The sequence below is a fragment of the Schistocerca americana genome, chromosome 1 (assembly GCF_021461395.2).
Source record: "Schistocerca americana isolate TAMUIC-IGC-003095 chromosome 1, iqSchAmer2.1, whole genome shotgun sequence".
NCBI classification, from domain to species: domain Eukaryota; kingdom Metazoa; phylum Arthropoda; class Insecta; order Orthoptera; family Acrididae; genus Schistocerca; species Schistocerca americana.
Window position 1 is genome coordinate 796,054,701 of NC_060119.1, and position 18,604 is coordinate 796,073,304.

At 43.9% G+C, this 18,604-nt stretch overlaps 1 protein-coding gene across 2 annotated transcripts in view; it reads right to left on the reverse strand.

Moving 5' to 3' along the window:
• Positions 1 to 18,604, reverse strand: part of LOC124612563 (5-phosphohydroxy-L-lysine phospho-lyase-like) — a 294,771-nt gene that overhangs the window by 117,691 nt on the left and 158,476 nt on the right. For both annotated transcript variants that reach the window (XM_047140842.1, XM_047140852.1), the window contains exon 2: positions 6,918 to 7,036. In XM_047140842.1, the coding sequence (XP_046996798.1) occupies positions 6,918 to 7,036 (119 nt within the window). The remainder of the gene's footprint in view (positions 1 to 6,917; positions 7,037 to 18,604) is intronic.

An 18,604-nucleotide genomic window follows, 5' to 3' on the forward strand; every position in this document is an offset into this window, starting at 1 on the left:
ATGGTTTTGCAACAAGTTATAGAAAAGAGACGGGAGTTCAATAGGGAAGTCCATCTCGCTTTTGTGGATTTTGAGAAAGCTTTCGATAATGTGAATAGAGTAATACTATGGAATATCATGGCTCAACGAGGTTATCCATCTCCCCTCACAAATAAAAAATAAATAAACAAAAGAGTCTATACACAGACGGCGAAAAAGTTATCAGCAAATGGAAGAGGTTGAACATACATGGAGTTCTTTCAGATCGTGACACTAGACTATATGTAATTTTATATGCAGATGACCTAACTCTGACGACAGAGAATGAAGATGACCTTCATATGGACTCTATAACTTGAAGCAGATAGTCTCAGATTACAACCTAACTTTGTAAACAAAACGTAAGTGATGTCATTTCAGGGCAGACAACCAGTAAGAATAATAAAATCTTAGAGCAAGTAAAACATTTTAAATATCTAGGATGCGACATCAATTACGAATATAACCATGACTTGGACTAAAATTTAAATATATTTACTTCCATACATGGAACCATTGAATAAAGTTTGCAAAATAAAGCCAGGAAGGAAATCCTAAAACAATAGCAGTAGCAACCCTTACTTATGGAAGTGAAGTGGTGAACAACACACCAAGAAATTAGAATGGAAGTGAAGTGGTGAACAACACACCAAGAAATTAGAATAAAGGCTCGAAAATGAGATTTCTAAAAACAGTGGAAGGATGCGCAAGGGAAAATCGAAAAAGACATAAAGATATGATGAAAGATTGAGGAATAGATAAGTTAAATGAGAAAGTAAAGAAAAATAGGAGAAAATGGAAGGAACGTGTAGACTGCGTCGGTGGAGAAGGATTCCCGGTAAAGAATTTGAATTTTAAATGCACTGGAAAAAAAGTAGGAGGACCATGCAAGAGATCGGCACCGTTGGAGGCAACTTGCCTATACTTGAACTGAAGAAGAAGAGGAAGAAGCTTTATTACACAGGGACGTATACTGCTTGAGAGCTTCTTTAATTTATGTTGTAACAGAAGTTTTCACTGTCAAAATTAATTAATGTTTGTGGGCTATTTGCAAAATTTCAAATTATAACGAAAGTTTATTATACAGTTTTCAAGAACGTTAATTACATGTTATTATTATTATACGATAAACATGTTTTATATATAATCGTTTCGAGGATATTTCCACTAAATCTAAAATGCCAAATTACCTCTCGGAATGTGTTTTATCCCTCAAAAGTGAAACTGGGGAAAAAAAATACGTATGTGCTATTTTGCCCCCTCAACACACGCGGGGAGTTTCGTCAAGATTGTTTATTGATACTTGGGAATGTTCCCTTGTTAGATACAATTTCTAGTTGGTGTGATGAATGGTAATTTGCTCTAATTGTAGAAAAATGTAAGTTAATGCTGATGAGTAGAAAAAACAATCCTGTAACATTCGAATACAGTACCAGTAGGGTGCTTCTTGACGCAGTCACATCGATTAATCGATTAAAGATCGAGGCGTATCGTTGCAAGGCGACATGAAATGGAATGAGCACGTCAGGATGGTACTAGGGAAAGGGAATGCTAGACTTCGTTTTAGTGGGAGAATTTTCGGAAATTGTAGTTCATCCTTAAAGAAGACGGCATATAGAATGCTAGTGTGATCCATTCCGGAGTACCGACCGAGTATTTGAGATCCTCAAGAGGTCGGATTAAAGGAAGAAATCGAAGCAATTCAGAGGCGTGCTTCTAGATTTGTTACCAGTAGGTTCGTGTTGGGTTGTTTTGGGGAAGGAGATCAGACAGCGAGGTCATGGGTCTCATCGGATTAGGGAAGGAAGTCGGCCGTGCCCTTTCAAAGGAACCATCACGGCATGTGACTGGAGCGATTTAGGGAAATCACGGAAAACCTAAATCTGGATGGCCGGACGCGGGATTGAACCGTCGTCCTCCCGAATGCGAGTCCAGTGTCTAACCACTGCGCCACCTCGCTCGGTCCAGTAGGTTCGCTCAGCACGCAAGTATTACGGAGGTTGTTTGTGAATTAAAATGGTAATCTCGGGTGGAAACACAACGCTCTTTTTGCAAGACACTATTGCCAAAATTTAGAGACATTTGGGGCCTACTGCAGAACGATTGTACGGCCGCCAAAGTATATTTCGCGTAAAGACCGTGAAGATTAGATGTGTGAAATTGGGGCTCGCAAAGAAACTTTTAGACATTCATTTTTTTCTCGCTCTATTTGCAAGTGGAGCAGGGAAGGCACCCTCCGCCATGCACCGTACGATGACTTGCGGAATAGGTACGTAGATGTAGATGTAGGAATGGAACTGGCATTGCCATTCACAATAGCAACCCGCACAGGCCCCTGGATGACGAAATGATAAGTTACAAGCGCTTTTCTTGAAATCTCTGCTGTTACTTACGCTCATGCATTTACTAAATGGAACAATCATAAAACGTATTCAAATGGTTCAAATGGCTCTGAGCACTATGGGACTCAACTGCTGTGGTCATCAGTCCCCTATAACTTAGAACTACTTAAACCTAACTAACCTAAGGACATCACACACACCCATGCCCGAGGCAGAATTCGAACCTGCGACCGTAGCAGCAGCGCGGCTCCAGACTGGAGCGCCTAGAACCGCACGGCCACCGCGGCCGGCTCATAAAACGTATTGCTTGTCTTTGGATCTACTTTATTTCTTCTATTTATCCTTTCTGACAAGCGCACTACACTGACTAGCAACGCTCAACAATCGAGCGAACAAGGTTATATAAGCTGCCGGTATCTCCTTTGTAGTTGAATTACAGCAAATATCAGTACGGTATCTGCCTCTCCTACAACTAGTTTTTGTGACTGTTTTAGTTCAGTTCGCTTGGGGCACGTACTGTCATATACAGGGGTTGGCTAAATTTTGGATGCACCGCAATGAATGCGTGCTTGAACATGAAATATACAGATGCTAAGCAAGCCTGCATGTTGCGCTGTTGTATCTGTCTATGAACATGATCTGCGCAACGCAAGGGCACCCAAACGCTAGTTTTTTGATGAGGGAGGGGAGGGAGGTATACCTGGGGGTATGGAGTATATTTAATATTTCGGAAGACTATTGGGAATTTTAAGTAGCCATAAAAAAGTTCCAGTTCCGACCCTGTTAAATAGCCGCTTATTACGGACTTTTAAATCCTTTTCTTGAAAGAAAAACACCTGACAATGCTAGATTTTCTTTTCTCCGAGAGCTATTGAGCTACGATGTGGGGGGGGGGGGGGAGCGGTCCTCTTGCCCGCGGGTGTGGGCACAATGTCCTCAGTATGTTGCGAGTGTCAGTCATGGTCGGAACAGTGTTCTGTGCAGTTGTGTGTTACACAAGAGCTAAGTGAATTCGAAGGTGGCCAAATTGTTGGTGCTCTCGCAGTGGGTGCATCCGTAACCGAGAGAGCCAAAGTGTTTGGCGTTTCAAGAGATACCGTAACAAAGATTTATATCGGATACAGGGAAAGGGAAAAAATAGTATGTGTTGAGTGATAGTGACAACAGTCATTGAAGAGGACTGCGACGAAAAATAAGACGACGACAATTGCAGAAGGCACTTCAAAAATGAATGTCGCACTCGTAAACCCTGTCAGCGCCAAAATAAAACGAAGGAAGCTCCGGAAGCAGGGAATTGTGGGGCGAACTGGAATTCTAAAACCACTAATCTACATCTACATCCATACTCCGCAAGCCGCCTGACGGTGTGTGGCAGAGGGTACCTTGAGTACCTCTATCGGTTCTCCCTTCTATTCCAGTCTCGTATTGTTCGTGGAAAGAAAGATTGTCGGTATGCCTCTGTGTGGGCTCAAATCTCTCTGATTTTATCCTCATGGTCTCTTCGCGAGATATACGTAGAAGGGAGCAATATACTGCTTGACTCCTCGGTGAAGGTATGTTCCCGAAACTTCAACAAAAGCCCGTACCGAGCTACTGAGCGTCTCTCCTGCAAAGTCTTCCACTGGAGTTTATCTATCATCTCCGTAACGCTTTCGCGATTACTAAATGATCCTGTAACGAAGCGCGCTGCTCTCCGTTGGATCTTCTCTATCTCTTCTATCAACCCTATCTGGCACGGATCCCACAGCGGTAAGCAATATTCAAGCAGTGGGCGAACAAGTGTACTGTAACCTACTTCCTTTGTTTTTAGATTGCATTTCCTTACGATTCTTCTAATGAATCTGAGTCTGGCATCTGCTATACCGACGATCAACTTTATATGATCATTCCATTTTAAATCAGATAATACTCCCAGATAATTTATGGAATTAACTGCTTCCAGTTGCTGACCTGCTATATTGTAGCTAAATGATAAATGATCTTTCTTTCTACGTATTCACAGTACATTACACTTGTCTACATTGTGATTCAACTGCCATTCCCTGCACCATGCGTCAATTCGTTGCAGATCCTCCTGCATTTCAGTACAATTTTCCATTGTTACAACCTCTGGATATACTACAGCATCATCCGCAAAAAGCCTCAGTGAACTTCCGATGTTAGCCACAAGGTCATTTATACATATTGTGAATAGCAACTGTCCTACGACACTCCCCTGCGGCACACCTGAAATCACTCTTCCTTCGAAAGACATCTCTGCATTGAGAATGACATGCTGAATTCTGTTGTCTAGGAACTCTTCAATCCAATCACACAATTGGTCTGATAGTCCATATGTTCTTACTTTGTTCCTTAAATGACTGTGGGGAACTGTATCATTGATGCAAAACCAGTAACAAGAAAACTTGATGCCGAAGCCATAAAAGCTAGACTATGGGGCAATATCAGGAACTCATTTGGCCGGATGAGTCTTGTCTCGCACTATTTCCAGCTTCTGGCCGAGTTTACGTCCCAAGAGTGAATCTTGGCAAGGGTTCGGTGATGGTTTGGGCAGCCATATCGTGGCATTACATCGGCCCCATGGATACTCTGCAAGGTCACATTACTGCCAAGTATTATGCAATCATTTTGGCTGATCAGGTTCATCCCATGGTACATTGTTCGTTCCTCAACGGTGCTGTTGTGTTCTCTGACGTAAGGACCCCTGTTCACACAGCTCGCAGCGTCCCGGACAGGTTCTGTGGGCACGAGGATAACTGCCGCATCTTCACCGGCCACTAGAGTCACCAGATCTCAATGTTATTGAGCCTTTGTGGTCTATTTTGTAGGAAGAATGGTGTAATATTCGCTTGAAAATCATCGAGGAACTGTGTTTATCCATTCCGCGACGACTGGAAGCTGTTCCGATTGCTAACAGTTCTCGTAACAGTATTAGGCATTGTAATGTGTTGTGTTTTTGGTGTTTCCATATTTTTGTCCAACGGATTTCCATTTCTCTTAGCATGCAAATTATGTTTGTAATATATTAGTTGGAAGGATCAATAGCGTCGCCCTTGAACTAGGTGATTCATTTCTCAAAGAAGTAAGGCATCACATATTCTTTGGTGTCATTGTCAATCAACACTTGACATGGTGGGACTGTCCACCCGTGGTAGCTGAGTGGTCAGCACGATGGAATGTCATACCTAACGGCCCGGGTTCGATTCCCGGCTGGGTCGGAGAGTTTATTCGCTCAGGGATTGGGTGTTGTGTTGTCCTTATCATCATCATTTCATCTCCAACGACACGCAAGTCGCCGAAGTGGCGTCAACTCGAAAGACTTGCACCAGGCGAACGGTCTACCCGACGGGAGGCCCTAGCCACACGGCATTTACATTCCAAGAGGGGACTATACGAGCAAAATATGCTCAAAAGTAAGTACTAGCGTATTTGTAATAAGTAAGATATCAAGGAAAGTAAACACAGTCACGATAATAATACTGTACTATATCCTGTTCTGTCCCCACCTATCATATGGCATTACAGAATGGGAAAATGCAGCACATATGTATATTCATAGGGTAGCATAGTCATTGTACTAGCTAGACTACTGTTAGCAACATGGAACTCACGAGTACTTCCTTCAGCTGATTTTATGCGATTTTGTAAAAAGCCACCCTCCGCAATGCTCGTCGGTCAGTGTCCGTCATTACATGACGTCTCCCCGGTCTAGGTTCAGCTGTGGTTGTTCCTTCGCGTTTCCACTTCACAGTTACATCACCAGCAGTCAACTTGGGCATCTTTAGAAAAGTCGAAATGTCTGTGAGGGATTTGTTATTCAGCTGACATGCAATGTCTTCCAGGAGTGCTAGTTCTGCAAGGTATGCAGGAGAGCTTCTGTGAAGTTTGGAAGGTAGGAGACGAGGTACTGGCAGAATTGAAGTTGTGAGGACGGGTCGTGGGTCGTGCTTGGGTAGCTCAGATGGTTGCCGACAGCGGTGGCCGAAAGGTTCTAGGCGCTTCAGTCCGGGGCCGCGCGACTGCTACGGTCGCAGGTTCGAATCCTCCCTCGGGCATGGATGTGTGCCACGTCCTTAGGTTATTTAGGTTTAAGTAGTTCTAAGTTCTGGGGAAAAAATAAGATGGTAGAGCACTTGTCCGCGAAAGGCAAAGGTACAGAGTTCGAGTCTCTGTCCGGCACACAGTTTTAATTTGCCAGGAAGTTTCATATCAGCGCACACTCCGCTGCAGAGTGAAAATCTCGTTCTGTATCCAATGTCTAGTCCACGTTCGAAGTCACTGAGCCCTCCTGGTCGACCCTTTCTGCTGTGACTGCAGCGCTGCTGAGAACACAATATTCCCCGCCTCCTTTTACATTGGCGGGTCTGCCTCTTGCGATATCTAGTGGTCAGTGCTGCATTACATGGGGGTGGGCAGATACTTTTGAGCAGATAGTGAATGTAATGGAGCAGTGTGCACTGTAGCCGTACACTCACTTTGGGAGCAGAAACGGCACTGGCGGTATCGTCGGCCTTGGCTCTTATGCAGCCAACAGCAGCAGGGCTGCGGAACACTCACCGTTGTTGACTCTGGAGGAACAGTCGATGTAGCGGAAGCCGTCATCGTCGTACAGATAGGGCCCACTGGAGCGGACCACCTTGAGCGGACTGCGCCCGAAGTGCAACTGGCAGGTGCCCCTGGAACAAATGTCAGGCCGCACTCAGTTCACCTCTGCGTAAGTCGTTACTTTTCATCACCGAAAGATTTTTTGGTGTGCAGACTACAAAACACATCAGTTTCACATCAGGACATTTGTTTATTGTAGGAATCAGCGAAGTTTTGCCATTACGAACTAACAAAGACCCAAACAAAATTTTCCAACAATAGATGACGGAAAGAGCCAAGGATAAAAATGAAAATGGCCGAACAAGGAACCTGTACCACCCTCTCAATTATGAAAACTCCTCAAAAACACGATAGTATCTAATAAGAATGAAATCCTAGCGACAAGCTATCTTTCATTTCAGAAAAACAGAGTTTGTGCCTTACTCATGCTTGGCGCTCGGCCGTGAGACGTGCTCGGTTAACCCAGTCGATAAGAAGATGAACGAGAAAACCAGGTATCAGGATTCTAGTCGGGGTCCGGCAGACAGTTTTAAGCTGGCAGTAAGTGTCTGAATACCTCCAATTCCTGACGTCTTTTGCTAATGACAGACTTCCTGTTTAGCGGAAACGTCTTTCGAAATTTGGGTGGTTCAACATTTTCGTCTGATTCGTGGCAGTTTATATGCATTATACACACACTGAGGCCCAAAAATAAGGATGAAAGTGACTATCACCTAATGTGCCACTGCCAAACTGTATGTTGGAAGAACTACTACAGTGTGGTACAGGAGGTAACTGAAAGAGATATCAATGACACGAATAGAAATGACACTTTTATTCAAAGACAACAATTACACTGGAGTCACCGTGGTTCATAATGGTTCCCTGGACATTATAAAGGGCGGAACATGGTTCTTAATAAGGTGTTTGATCACCGTGGGCGGCGATTCCTGCTCTGCGACGTGTTCCCATGCTGGCGACAAGGTCGGAGAAGAATTCTGTCCGTAGAGCGTTTCAGTCCTCCAACAGTGCAGCTGGATGGTCGTTGGTGCATGTGGACACGCTTCGCTTCCCCTACGCATTCCACACACATACTCGATGGGATTTAAGTCGGAGGAACAAACAAGCCAGTCCATTGGGACTCTGATTTCAAGAGCTCCTACCGAACTAGGCGGTGCAGTGGTTAGCACACTGAACTCGCATTCTGGAGGATGATGGTTCAATCCCGCGTCCAGCCAATCTGATTTTTGTTTAATGTGTTTTTCCTAAATCGCTGCAAGCAAATTCCCGGATGGTTCCATTGTAAGGACACGCCCGATTTCCTTGCCCGTCCTTCACTAATCCGAGCTTATGCTCCGTCTCTAACGGTACCATTATCGACGGGACGTTAAACACTAATCTCCCCCTTCTCCTCCCCCTCCCCATCCTCCTCCCCCTCCTCCTCCTCCTCCAAGAGCTCCTCCACGCTCGCAGTTCGATGCGGTAACGCGTTGTCATGCATAAAAATGAAATAAGGGCCGAATGCACTCGTGAAAAGACCCACATGTGGAAGGAGTACACTATCACAAAAACGTTGACCGGCGAGTGTTCCGTGTTCAAAGATTCTGAGGTCAGTATGTCTCCCAACACCATATCACCTGGACCACCAAAACCATCATGTTCGACAATTTCCCTGGGTGTTTTACGGGTTACCACCTCGCCATGCTAGGGTACCTTCAGAAACATTACTCAGACTGAAACTGCTCTCATCCGAGGAGACCACGCGACCACACTCCTCCTTGGTCCAATTCCTACGCTCTCGATGCCATTGCAGATGGTGCTCAGAACTGCGTGCGTCAGTGGAACACACCGTACTGGACGTCGGACAAGGACACCACCCCCATACAGTCCACTGTGCAGCGTGAGACTGCGTACATTGCAGTTCTGTTAAATGCGGTTGCAATTGCATTAGCTGTTTGCCGTGGATCCCTTCATGCCAGATGCACAACGTAGCGGTCATCTGATGCTGTGGTTGAACGTGGTCGACCCTCGTTCGGCAGCAGTACTTGTGGTTCCGAACGTTCCCCATGCCTGTGAAACAACGTTGTGACCAATACGAAACTTCTACATCTACATCTACATCTACATCCATACTCCGCAAGCCACCTGACGGTGTGTGGCGGAGGGTACCTTGAGTACCTCTATCGGTTCTCCCTTCTATTACAGTCTCATATTGTTCGTGGAAAGAAGGATTGTCGGTATGCCTCTGTATGGGCTCTAACCTCTCTGATTTTATCCTCATGGTCTCTTCGAGAGATATACGTAGCTTGACTCCTCGGTGAAGGTATGTTCTCGAAACTTTAACAAAAGCCCGTACCGAGCTACTGAGCGTCTCTCCTGCACAGTCTTCCACTGGAGTTTATCTATCATCTCCGTAACGCTTTCGCGATTACTAAATGATCATCTAACGAAGCGCGCTTCTCTCCGTTGGATCTTCTCTTCTGTGCTACACTCGTCACATTTCGTCCTTCGTCCAGTTTCCTGATAATTCTTCCTTTTGTGAAATCATTCATATACTGTCTCCGGGCCATGTCGTAACGAAGAACCCCACCACAGAGCACCGTAACTGCTCGCTGGTTGACACACACACACACACACTTTTCCCTCTCCTACAACTGTCTCGCTTTGCGGCGCCAACGCGCTATAGCCACACTGACCTCACGCCACGTTATCTCCAACTTTCTCTGCACGACTGGGAAACATCTGGCAACACGCTCCCGCACTTTCATTTATTTCCACCTAGTAGTTAATGTAGTACATAACCGTCAAATTCGGTAGTTTGCTGCAGTTAATAAGCGGTCTAGTGCTCGTTCCGTAATTCAGTTTTGATGCTGCGCAAATGGTTCAAATGGCTCTGAGCACTAAGGTACTTAACATCTGAGGTCATCAGTCCCCTAGAACTTAGAACTACTTAAACCTAACTAACCTAAGGACATCACACGCATCCATCTCCGAGGCAGGATTCGAACCTGCGACCGTAGCAGTCGCGAGGATCCGGACTAAAGCTCCTAGAAGCGCTCGACCACCGCGGCCGGCCTTGCATGCTGCGTGGCAGAGGTTAAATAGGAAGAATTCAGTGTACTCTCAGTTACAGTGTTCCGTTGTAAAAAAATTACGCAGTGTAGATAGATGCGCAAGTGGAAAGCGACAACAAATTCTCTTTCATTTCTGACGCACATGCCGTCAAATCTGCAAATCTGCTGATGAAAACAGAGCCTGCGTACAGAGATAATTGCAAAACAGAATGTAGGTACATTTGAGTCTTCAGTCACTTATTAGAAAAAATAGGCTCTAAAAAAATTAAGAATGTGAATGTACATTTGTAGGTGAAGTACAAGATTGTTTTGTGTAGCGCTTGTTCTATATTCAGACCAGCACTCGTTGCAAAGAGAAGGCCTTATGAAATAAAGCCTAACAAGACGATTCATAATGCGAAATAAGTGCGGCTACTGGAGTTCAAGAAGTGTGGACAATATCTTCAGTTAAGCCTGACATAAAGAACTTCGCATGGCCAGCCTACTACACAGAACAGATGTTATATAAGTACGCTTTAGAAGGCTATATAACACGTGCCGTGAGACGGATACCAGAGATGTTATCCAAGCGCCACTGATTGTCTACATATCATGTCCCGTTGTGATGCAGGATACTAGTGAAGGAACACTACAGCAGTGCAGCAATGTAGCAGCGCAGTCATTTGAAATAATAATCCAGTCCTTCGTAGAGCACTGGGAAATCGATATAACCCTTATTGGGCATAGTCAAAGGAAGATCGTGTCAGCACTTCTTCCGAATACAGTGCCGCGAGAGTTCTTCCTTGATCAGTTTATTTTCTTGGGTTTGCAACATAGAGTAGAAATATCTCTGGAGTGAGCATTGCGTCCTGCGCATGTTGTCAACATTAAATTGGAATTGTCACGTGATCTAGGGACGACGACGATTGTTTAACGCCAATTCGCGTCCGCCATCAGGTGACGTCACGTCTCGTCACATAACATCAAAACATTCTACAATACCTTTCGAATGGAGGCATTCGCACAGGTCGTCAACGGAACGTCACGTCATTTCACGGTACGTCAAGATTTCTCGGGAAGAAAATTTTGACGGTACCAGTCTGTTAACATCTTAAGTTAACCTATTTTCGCCGCGCTCATTCTCCTTATAATAGTGAATTTTGTACTGTTGTATCTTCATAATCTTTCTTTTATAATAGGGCTTTGTTTTAGTGACAAATTGGAGATGTTCCATGACGACTGGGATATTTTTTCCACTTTCTTACACAAACGAGGACGTATATCTGAAAGCGAAAAGTTATTTAGGATTTACGATAACACAACAGCGCTGACGCCCACAATGTATATGCATAAGAACATAAATAGACGAAGCAAATTCCACCATATGACATTTTAAGCAAAAAAGTCAGCTTTAATGAAGGAGTAAAATACAGTTGTTTATGACGTTATTAATTACGTAAGAAAAAACATAATGGATAAGTTTAACAGGCTTCATTAATTGTAAATAAGTATTACAGTTGTTGTATTACATGTTTATTACCTTATAAATAAATAAAAAACTCTTTTTATTTTAAATTCAGTGCATTAGTATTTGTAAAATGACAGTGTTCATTAAAAAATGACGATCATTCCACTTGGGACCTGTGGAATGGTACATTAGCTTATTTGTTTTAGTTGTAAATATTTGTCATGTATTGTTGTTTTTCTGACATATTCCACATCCTGGAGGACCTCCTCACTACGGATCAATTGGAATGAAACTAAATCTAATCTAATCTAATCTCTGAAGCTTTCTTTGATGTGTATGAATGTACATATTTTCCCTAGCAAATAATTGTCGATGTTTTGAAACGTTGTCTCACTTCTCAGTAATTTACCAAACATAACTGATCAAGAACATAGGTTATAAAGTTTACTTCGGCTGTTGACAAACTTTGTCGTTGTTAGCTCCCCAGTTCTGATACTATACTGTAACATTTTATGCATATTAAGGATGGTGACTCAAAACCCCAATTTCGCCGTTCGGTACTGTGTCAAGCGACTTGACGAGATGTGACATGAAAGACGTAAATACATGCTGACGTGAAGCTTCTGTGACGTCATGCTCGTTCATTTTGCTCTTCAAAGCAAAGAGGCCAATTTATTTCAAATATCAGACGTAAACTGCTATGGTGCCTGCAAAACGTCTATACTAAATCCACAGCACTTACGAAGGGAATCTTTTACTAGCGATATGACAACATTCAAAATGCTGCATGGTGTAACTAGTGGCTCCTGAAAATCAATCCTTCCAAGACCCAGGCAATCATCGTAGGTCGTACCACCCGTTCCTTCCGGCTCCTGGATTTCTCCCTTACTGTCTGCACCCGTCCTGTCCGCCTGACCCCCATCCTCACCTACCTTGGCCTCACCATTGACCGTCACCTTACCTGGCTCCCTCATCTCCGCTCCATCCAATCCAAAGCCCACAACCGCCTCCGACTCCTCAAACTCCTCTCTGGCCGGACATGGGGGTTGCACCCCTCTACCATCCTCCACACCTACAAATCCTTAATCCGTCCCATCCTCTGTTATGCCAGTCCTGCCTGGATATCTGCCCCTCCCAAATTCTATAAGTCCCTCCAGATCCTTGCGCGTCATGCACTCAGCCTCGCCTTCCGTATACGCCTCCCGTCCCCCATGCGGATCCTCTATGATCTCATACCTTTCCCCCATCTGCTCCTATTCCTCGAGCATATCCGCATCCTCTACACCTCCTGCCGCCTTGAACCCCCTCACCCCCTGGTTGCTCCTCTCCTCTCCCATCCCCGCCCCCTGCCACGTCTCCACTGTTGTGTCCCCCCTACCCTCCATCTCTACACCCTACATCTTCTTTCCCAAGGTGGCTTCCATCAACTCCCCCTCCCAGATGATGCCCTCTCTCCCTCCATTTATCCCTCCTATCAACTTTGATCCTCACTCCCCCTCCTTTCCTCTGTCCTTTTCCCGGGCTCCCTCTCCCCCCTTCCATCCTCTTTCTTCCCCACCTCCCCTCTCTTTGCCCCCTTCTCTTCCCCGAGTCCTTTTACATTTCCCTCCTGTGCCTCCTCTCATTCCCTCTCGCATCTGCCCTTCTCCCCCTTTACTAGTCCTCTCCCTCCTTGGTTCCCCCCCTTTTCGTTTTTTTCCTTCCTCCCTCCTTGTTCTTCCCCCTCCTCCAGGTCCTCCCCCCCATCTGCCTTTGGCTCTACAGTGAGCGTTCCATGTCGTGTTTTTTGGGAAGTGTTGCGAACGGCCATCATACTGTCGCTGGGTGTGCCTTTTATCTCTTGTGAACAGAAACCAGACTGTCACCGTGTTTTTTTAATTGTGTGTGTACTATGTTACTTGTCTGATTCCTGTGTCTTTTATTAACGTTGCCAACCCCTTTTGCTTTCTGTTTTAACTTTCCGCATTTTTCCGCCATTTTACACTTGACGTCACCGTTTTATCGCCTGTTTTTCTTGTTTCTTTTCTTCTTCCATTTTTTAAAATAAAAGTCTGTAGGCTGTAGAGCAGCGTACTAAGCTGCAGCCAGCCCGCCCCCTTCGGGGGGAATTGAAAATCAATAAAGGAAAAAAAAATACCAGTCAACATTACTCTGTACCAGTCTATAGTCAAGTTTCAGTCTGCACCTAATAAGATTACCATATACCTATACACAGCCATGAAGATAAATGTATAGACACTTTTGTCAAGTATCAGAAATATGTGAGAATAAGATTAACATACCAAGACTAAAGGAATTTCAGATTGTCAATTGTAAATAGCATCCAGAACCAACTTAAGTTATTTTTATGCTTGTTATCATTTTAATAAATGTGTGTGAAAATTAATCAAGTTCTGTTTAAAGTTGGTCACCGTCAATCTGCTACTCTAAGCGTGCAAGTGGCATTTCTATCGTCTGACCTAACGGCAGAAGATAAACACGCCACGATAAGACCACGAGACATATTGCTGACACGAGCACACCACAGAAGCACATAAAGCTACACATCTTCAATAGGACAAATGACACAAACTGGACAGTAACTGGTTGGAGGCGTCTAAGTTGGTCAGACGAGTCGCGATTTTACCATGTTTCAAAACTTTAATTGCCTACATCGCGTTCATACGGTGTGTAAGTGGTAAAACTGCATATATATTTATTGGTAGCTGAGGACAGTGCGCTGAACGACATTCCGTCGGTATTTACTTCGTTTGCAGACTAATGATTATAGTTATTAGGGACAGTACGTTTTTAGATTGATTAGTATCTCGAAGTACTTGTGGCAAGAGCAAGTCATTAATTCTTATTTTCCCTTGGGGAGCAGCTCAGGTGTTGTAGTGTGGACGCAGTGCGGTTAGTCTACACTGACAAGCGTTGTCCACTTAGTGCTGCAGTCCGGACCGTGCAGCCGGCCAGAGTGGCCGAGCGGTTCTAGGCGCTAAAGTCTGGAACCGCGCAACCGCTACGGTCGCAGGTTCGAATCCTGCCTCGGGCATGGATGTGTGTGATGTCCTTAGGTTAGTTAGTTTTATGTGGTTCTAAGTTCTAGGGGACTGATGACCTCAGAAGTTAAGTCCCATAGTGCTCAAGCCATTTAAACCATTTGAACGCCCGTGCAACAAACATCAGACAGTAAATTATGTGACCTGTTTACAGTAAGTTTGTTAGACACATAGAAAAAAAACCAGTAATACACTAAAGTGTGCACATATGAAGGTACCAATGATCACAATATCTGCACTTATGCCCTAACACCCTGTATACAGAAATTAAAATTTGATGACTAGACTAAATTCAGTTGTCAACGCAACCATTCCCAAATCTGCGAACTAGTAGAAAAAACAGAAAGGCACCTTGGGAGAAATTTCATTTTTGTGAAATAAGCGTCAAGCTTAAGATATCTGAAGGGAAACTCAAGTATAAAGCTAATAACCGACGACTCATCATAAAAACGTCAGAATATAAAGTGAGGAACGAGCATGGTACATAAATATTATATGAACTTTAACTACATGCAACTAAACATTGTTATACCGAAGAAAGTTTTAGACATACCATGTTCGTAAGAGATGCAAATTATACAAAAACTTGATATACCAACAATAACCATATCATGCAGTAACTTGCATTTGTATAAGAGCAAAGTCAAAGAAAAATTTTGGTTGTGACAGAATATAAAAATTAGACTGGTTCTACACCTGTAGGAATAAAGGAATCAAGTAAATACTTAGTAAACAATGAAACATAAAATCTAAAGTTAAAAGCTGTGACAATACTCAAAATAAGAACGGATAATGAGTAATAAAATCGTAGTCAAACGGAAAACAAAAAAAATCATCGTTACTCCTCGTAACTTGGCGCCAGTAAATACCTGTGTGTCCAGTAGGACTAATCTGACAGTTATCCATTCATAGCCATAACATAACTGGAAGCTGCATGCACTTGCCCTGGCTGAAGCGAAAGCTGACAGGAGAGCGGACAGGTGGTGAGCAAGTGTATACATTTACATAGATCGACATATAAAAAGAATAAAAGGTAACGTAATAAAAATTGTATGTAGAGAGAAAAATGTAATAATTAAAATACTTTCACCAACTGCGACATGGTCGCTTATACAAACAGTGATCCAATACTGTCAAATGTTTGTTATTCCAGTCTTTGATCACAATATCAATTATTTACACGATGACCGGTTTCAGTCCGTAATGACCATCCTCAGATCTACAAAATACAAATACGTACACCTAGTGAGCAGTGTGTCTTTCAACATAATACAGCAATATGTATCACAATATACTATCATACAACCAGGGAAATGCACAAATAAAATACGGTAAAACGTATTTTTTTCACCATGTCCTAAAGTGAGAATGCCATAATGGTATTGTCAAAACATATAAATATAATCAGCACAGCATCATCACATAGATCTAAAATAAGGCGTAGAATAGGCCACATCATCCACACAGTCATTATTGCAACTGGCTACTGAAGTACAGGAACGACTAGAAATCTGTTTGCCTACATCCTCCCTAGATTTCGCTAGTTTGGGCTTAGATGTAGTCATCATTTACACAAAAAACATAATCTGATAAAAACACATTAGGTAAAATACATGTAGCAGACTTTTAAAATTGATAACTATCATAGAAACCACTTGTGATACATTAAAAGACGAATAGAGTTACCCATATAAAATAATTAAAAGGAAATATATGAAGAGAATAGGATCGATCCTTTTTTTATGGTGGATTTATGGTCAACAATTAATATACGTAATACATTACCTGTAGCAACCTATAATTGCCTATGAAAGCTAAAATGTCTATATGACAGCTGAAAAAAGGACAGATCAATGATCAGCGCCCTCTGTTGGGTCGGCCGCCACGTTGTTATGTATGCGCGCACCGATCTTAAGAACTTAACCACTAGAGGGCTTTTCATACAACATGATATGTCTCCCACAGAAACCGTTTAAACAACATATTAACAGTCAATAAATAAAATTATATAGTCTGGCTATACATTCCATGAACAGGTATGACATACTCAGGATTAGGGCGACTACTATATGGTAGCTCTCGACATAAATCATCAGGTAAGGCTAGGTATAAATACGCGAGGTATTAGTTGGTTATAACGTTCACCTGTGCCGTCGAAGTCGTCAGTGTTTGTGCACCGTGCCGACAGTTTTCTGTGTGTTTCTCGTCGAGTGTGAACGGCTTCGTGTTTTTTGTATTCTGTGTCTACTGTTTTTGCCCACCATTTTGTTCAGTTTATGTGTCTTCTTCATATTTTTCATTGTCAGTACTGAGGCTGAAGAGCAGCGTAGAATGCTGCTGCCAGCCCGCCTGATGTACAGGTGTTTAAAATAACAATAAAGGGAAAAAAAATTGGTTATCGTAGTACGTTATCAAACAAAGCAAAGTAGGCGTTGGGCACAAAATCGCTTTGTCCATTGAGTACCCTAGTGGGCTCATGCTTTTTGGCTTTGTAAATCTCCAACTCCTCCAACAAATCGAGAGCGCGACCCTTCTTTGCACTGGGTACAATACGCATACAACTCTCGATATTGCCTATAGTGTCGCCGGTTTCTGCCAAATGTATTCCCAATGCAATTTTGTTAAAGAAGTCTAGTTATACACTATCCAGTCACACTAATGTGATAATGTCCAAAAGTCTGAATAGCTGCCTTTTGCAGCGCGGACAACTGCGCGACCGGCAGAAAGAGAGTCAGTAAGATTCTGGCAGGTACCGACGGGGATGTGGAGCCATGCCGGCTCCATTGCCGTGGCCAGCTGCGCCAGGTTTCTCGGCTGAGGATGCATCACGCGAACAGCCCGATCGAGATGGTCCTACAGAGTCTGGTGGCCAGGGGAGTATGGTAAACTCATCCTGGCCCACTTCAAATCACGTAATTACACTGAGAGCTGCGCCGCACATTACATTCTCCTGCTGATAGATTTTACAGTGCGAAGGAAAAAACGAAGTGCATGTAGGGGTGGACACGGTCCTCCATGATAGATGCAATCTTGTGTTGATCCATTCTGCCTTCCAGAATGACGACAGCACCCAGGGAATGCCACAGAAACATTCCCCAGACCATAACTCTCCCTCCTCTGGCCTGGATCCTTCCGAAGATTCTCGCAAGGTGTTTGCTATCAGACGCCTCTCTCCGTACACTGCAATCGCCATCTGTCCTATGGGGCGTACAACGTGATCCATCTAAAAAGGCCACCTGTCGCCATTCGCTGGACGGACCAGGTGGCTGCTGTGGAGGCCCATATTCAGCAACGTTCGCTCAACGGTCGTTGAAGAGACACTGTTGGTAGCCCCTCGGTCCATCTGGGCGGTCGGTTGCTCAGCAGATGCATGTCTATTCGTCTGCACACGTCTCCGCAGCTGTAGTTCACTGTGCCAGTGGTGCACCGCAGTTGCCTCAGCACCGGTTTTGGATGGCGCCCTTTTGTCATGAAAGGAATACTTTAACCATGGCGGCATGCGAACAATTTAAAAACTTAGCCGTTTCGAAAATGCCTACACCCTTGGCTCGAAAGCCAATGAGACGCCATTCTGGACGTCAGATAAATCGCTCCGTTTCCGCCTTACGACATTGACTGCTCTGCTTTCCGCGTCTCCCGACACGCTTTATGTACCCTCCACTGCTAGTGCTGCTTCCTGCCCTCTGTCAGTGGTTATTGCACGTTGACGTCGAACATAGGTGGTGGTCACATTAATGGGACTGGTCCGCGCCATTAAATAAATAACATGCAAGGTGTCGAGTGAACCGACGTTTCATTGTGTAAAGGATGTGGTTGAAGCCTTAGGAGGTGCTTTGATATTTTATGGGTGTTTCTCGTACCATGACTTGGACCTAGTCACTCAGGTTACCGTGAAAATGAAGCAGGGTGTTTATTTCTACATTGTCTACATCTACATCCATACTCCGCAAGCCACCTGACGGTGTGTGGTGGAGGGTACCTTGAGTACCTCTATCGGTTCTCCCTTCTATTCCAGTCTCGTATTGTTCGTGGAAAGAAGGATTGTCGGTATGCCTCTGTGTGGGCTCTAATCTCTCTGATTTTATCCTCATGGTCTCT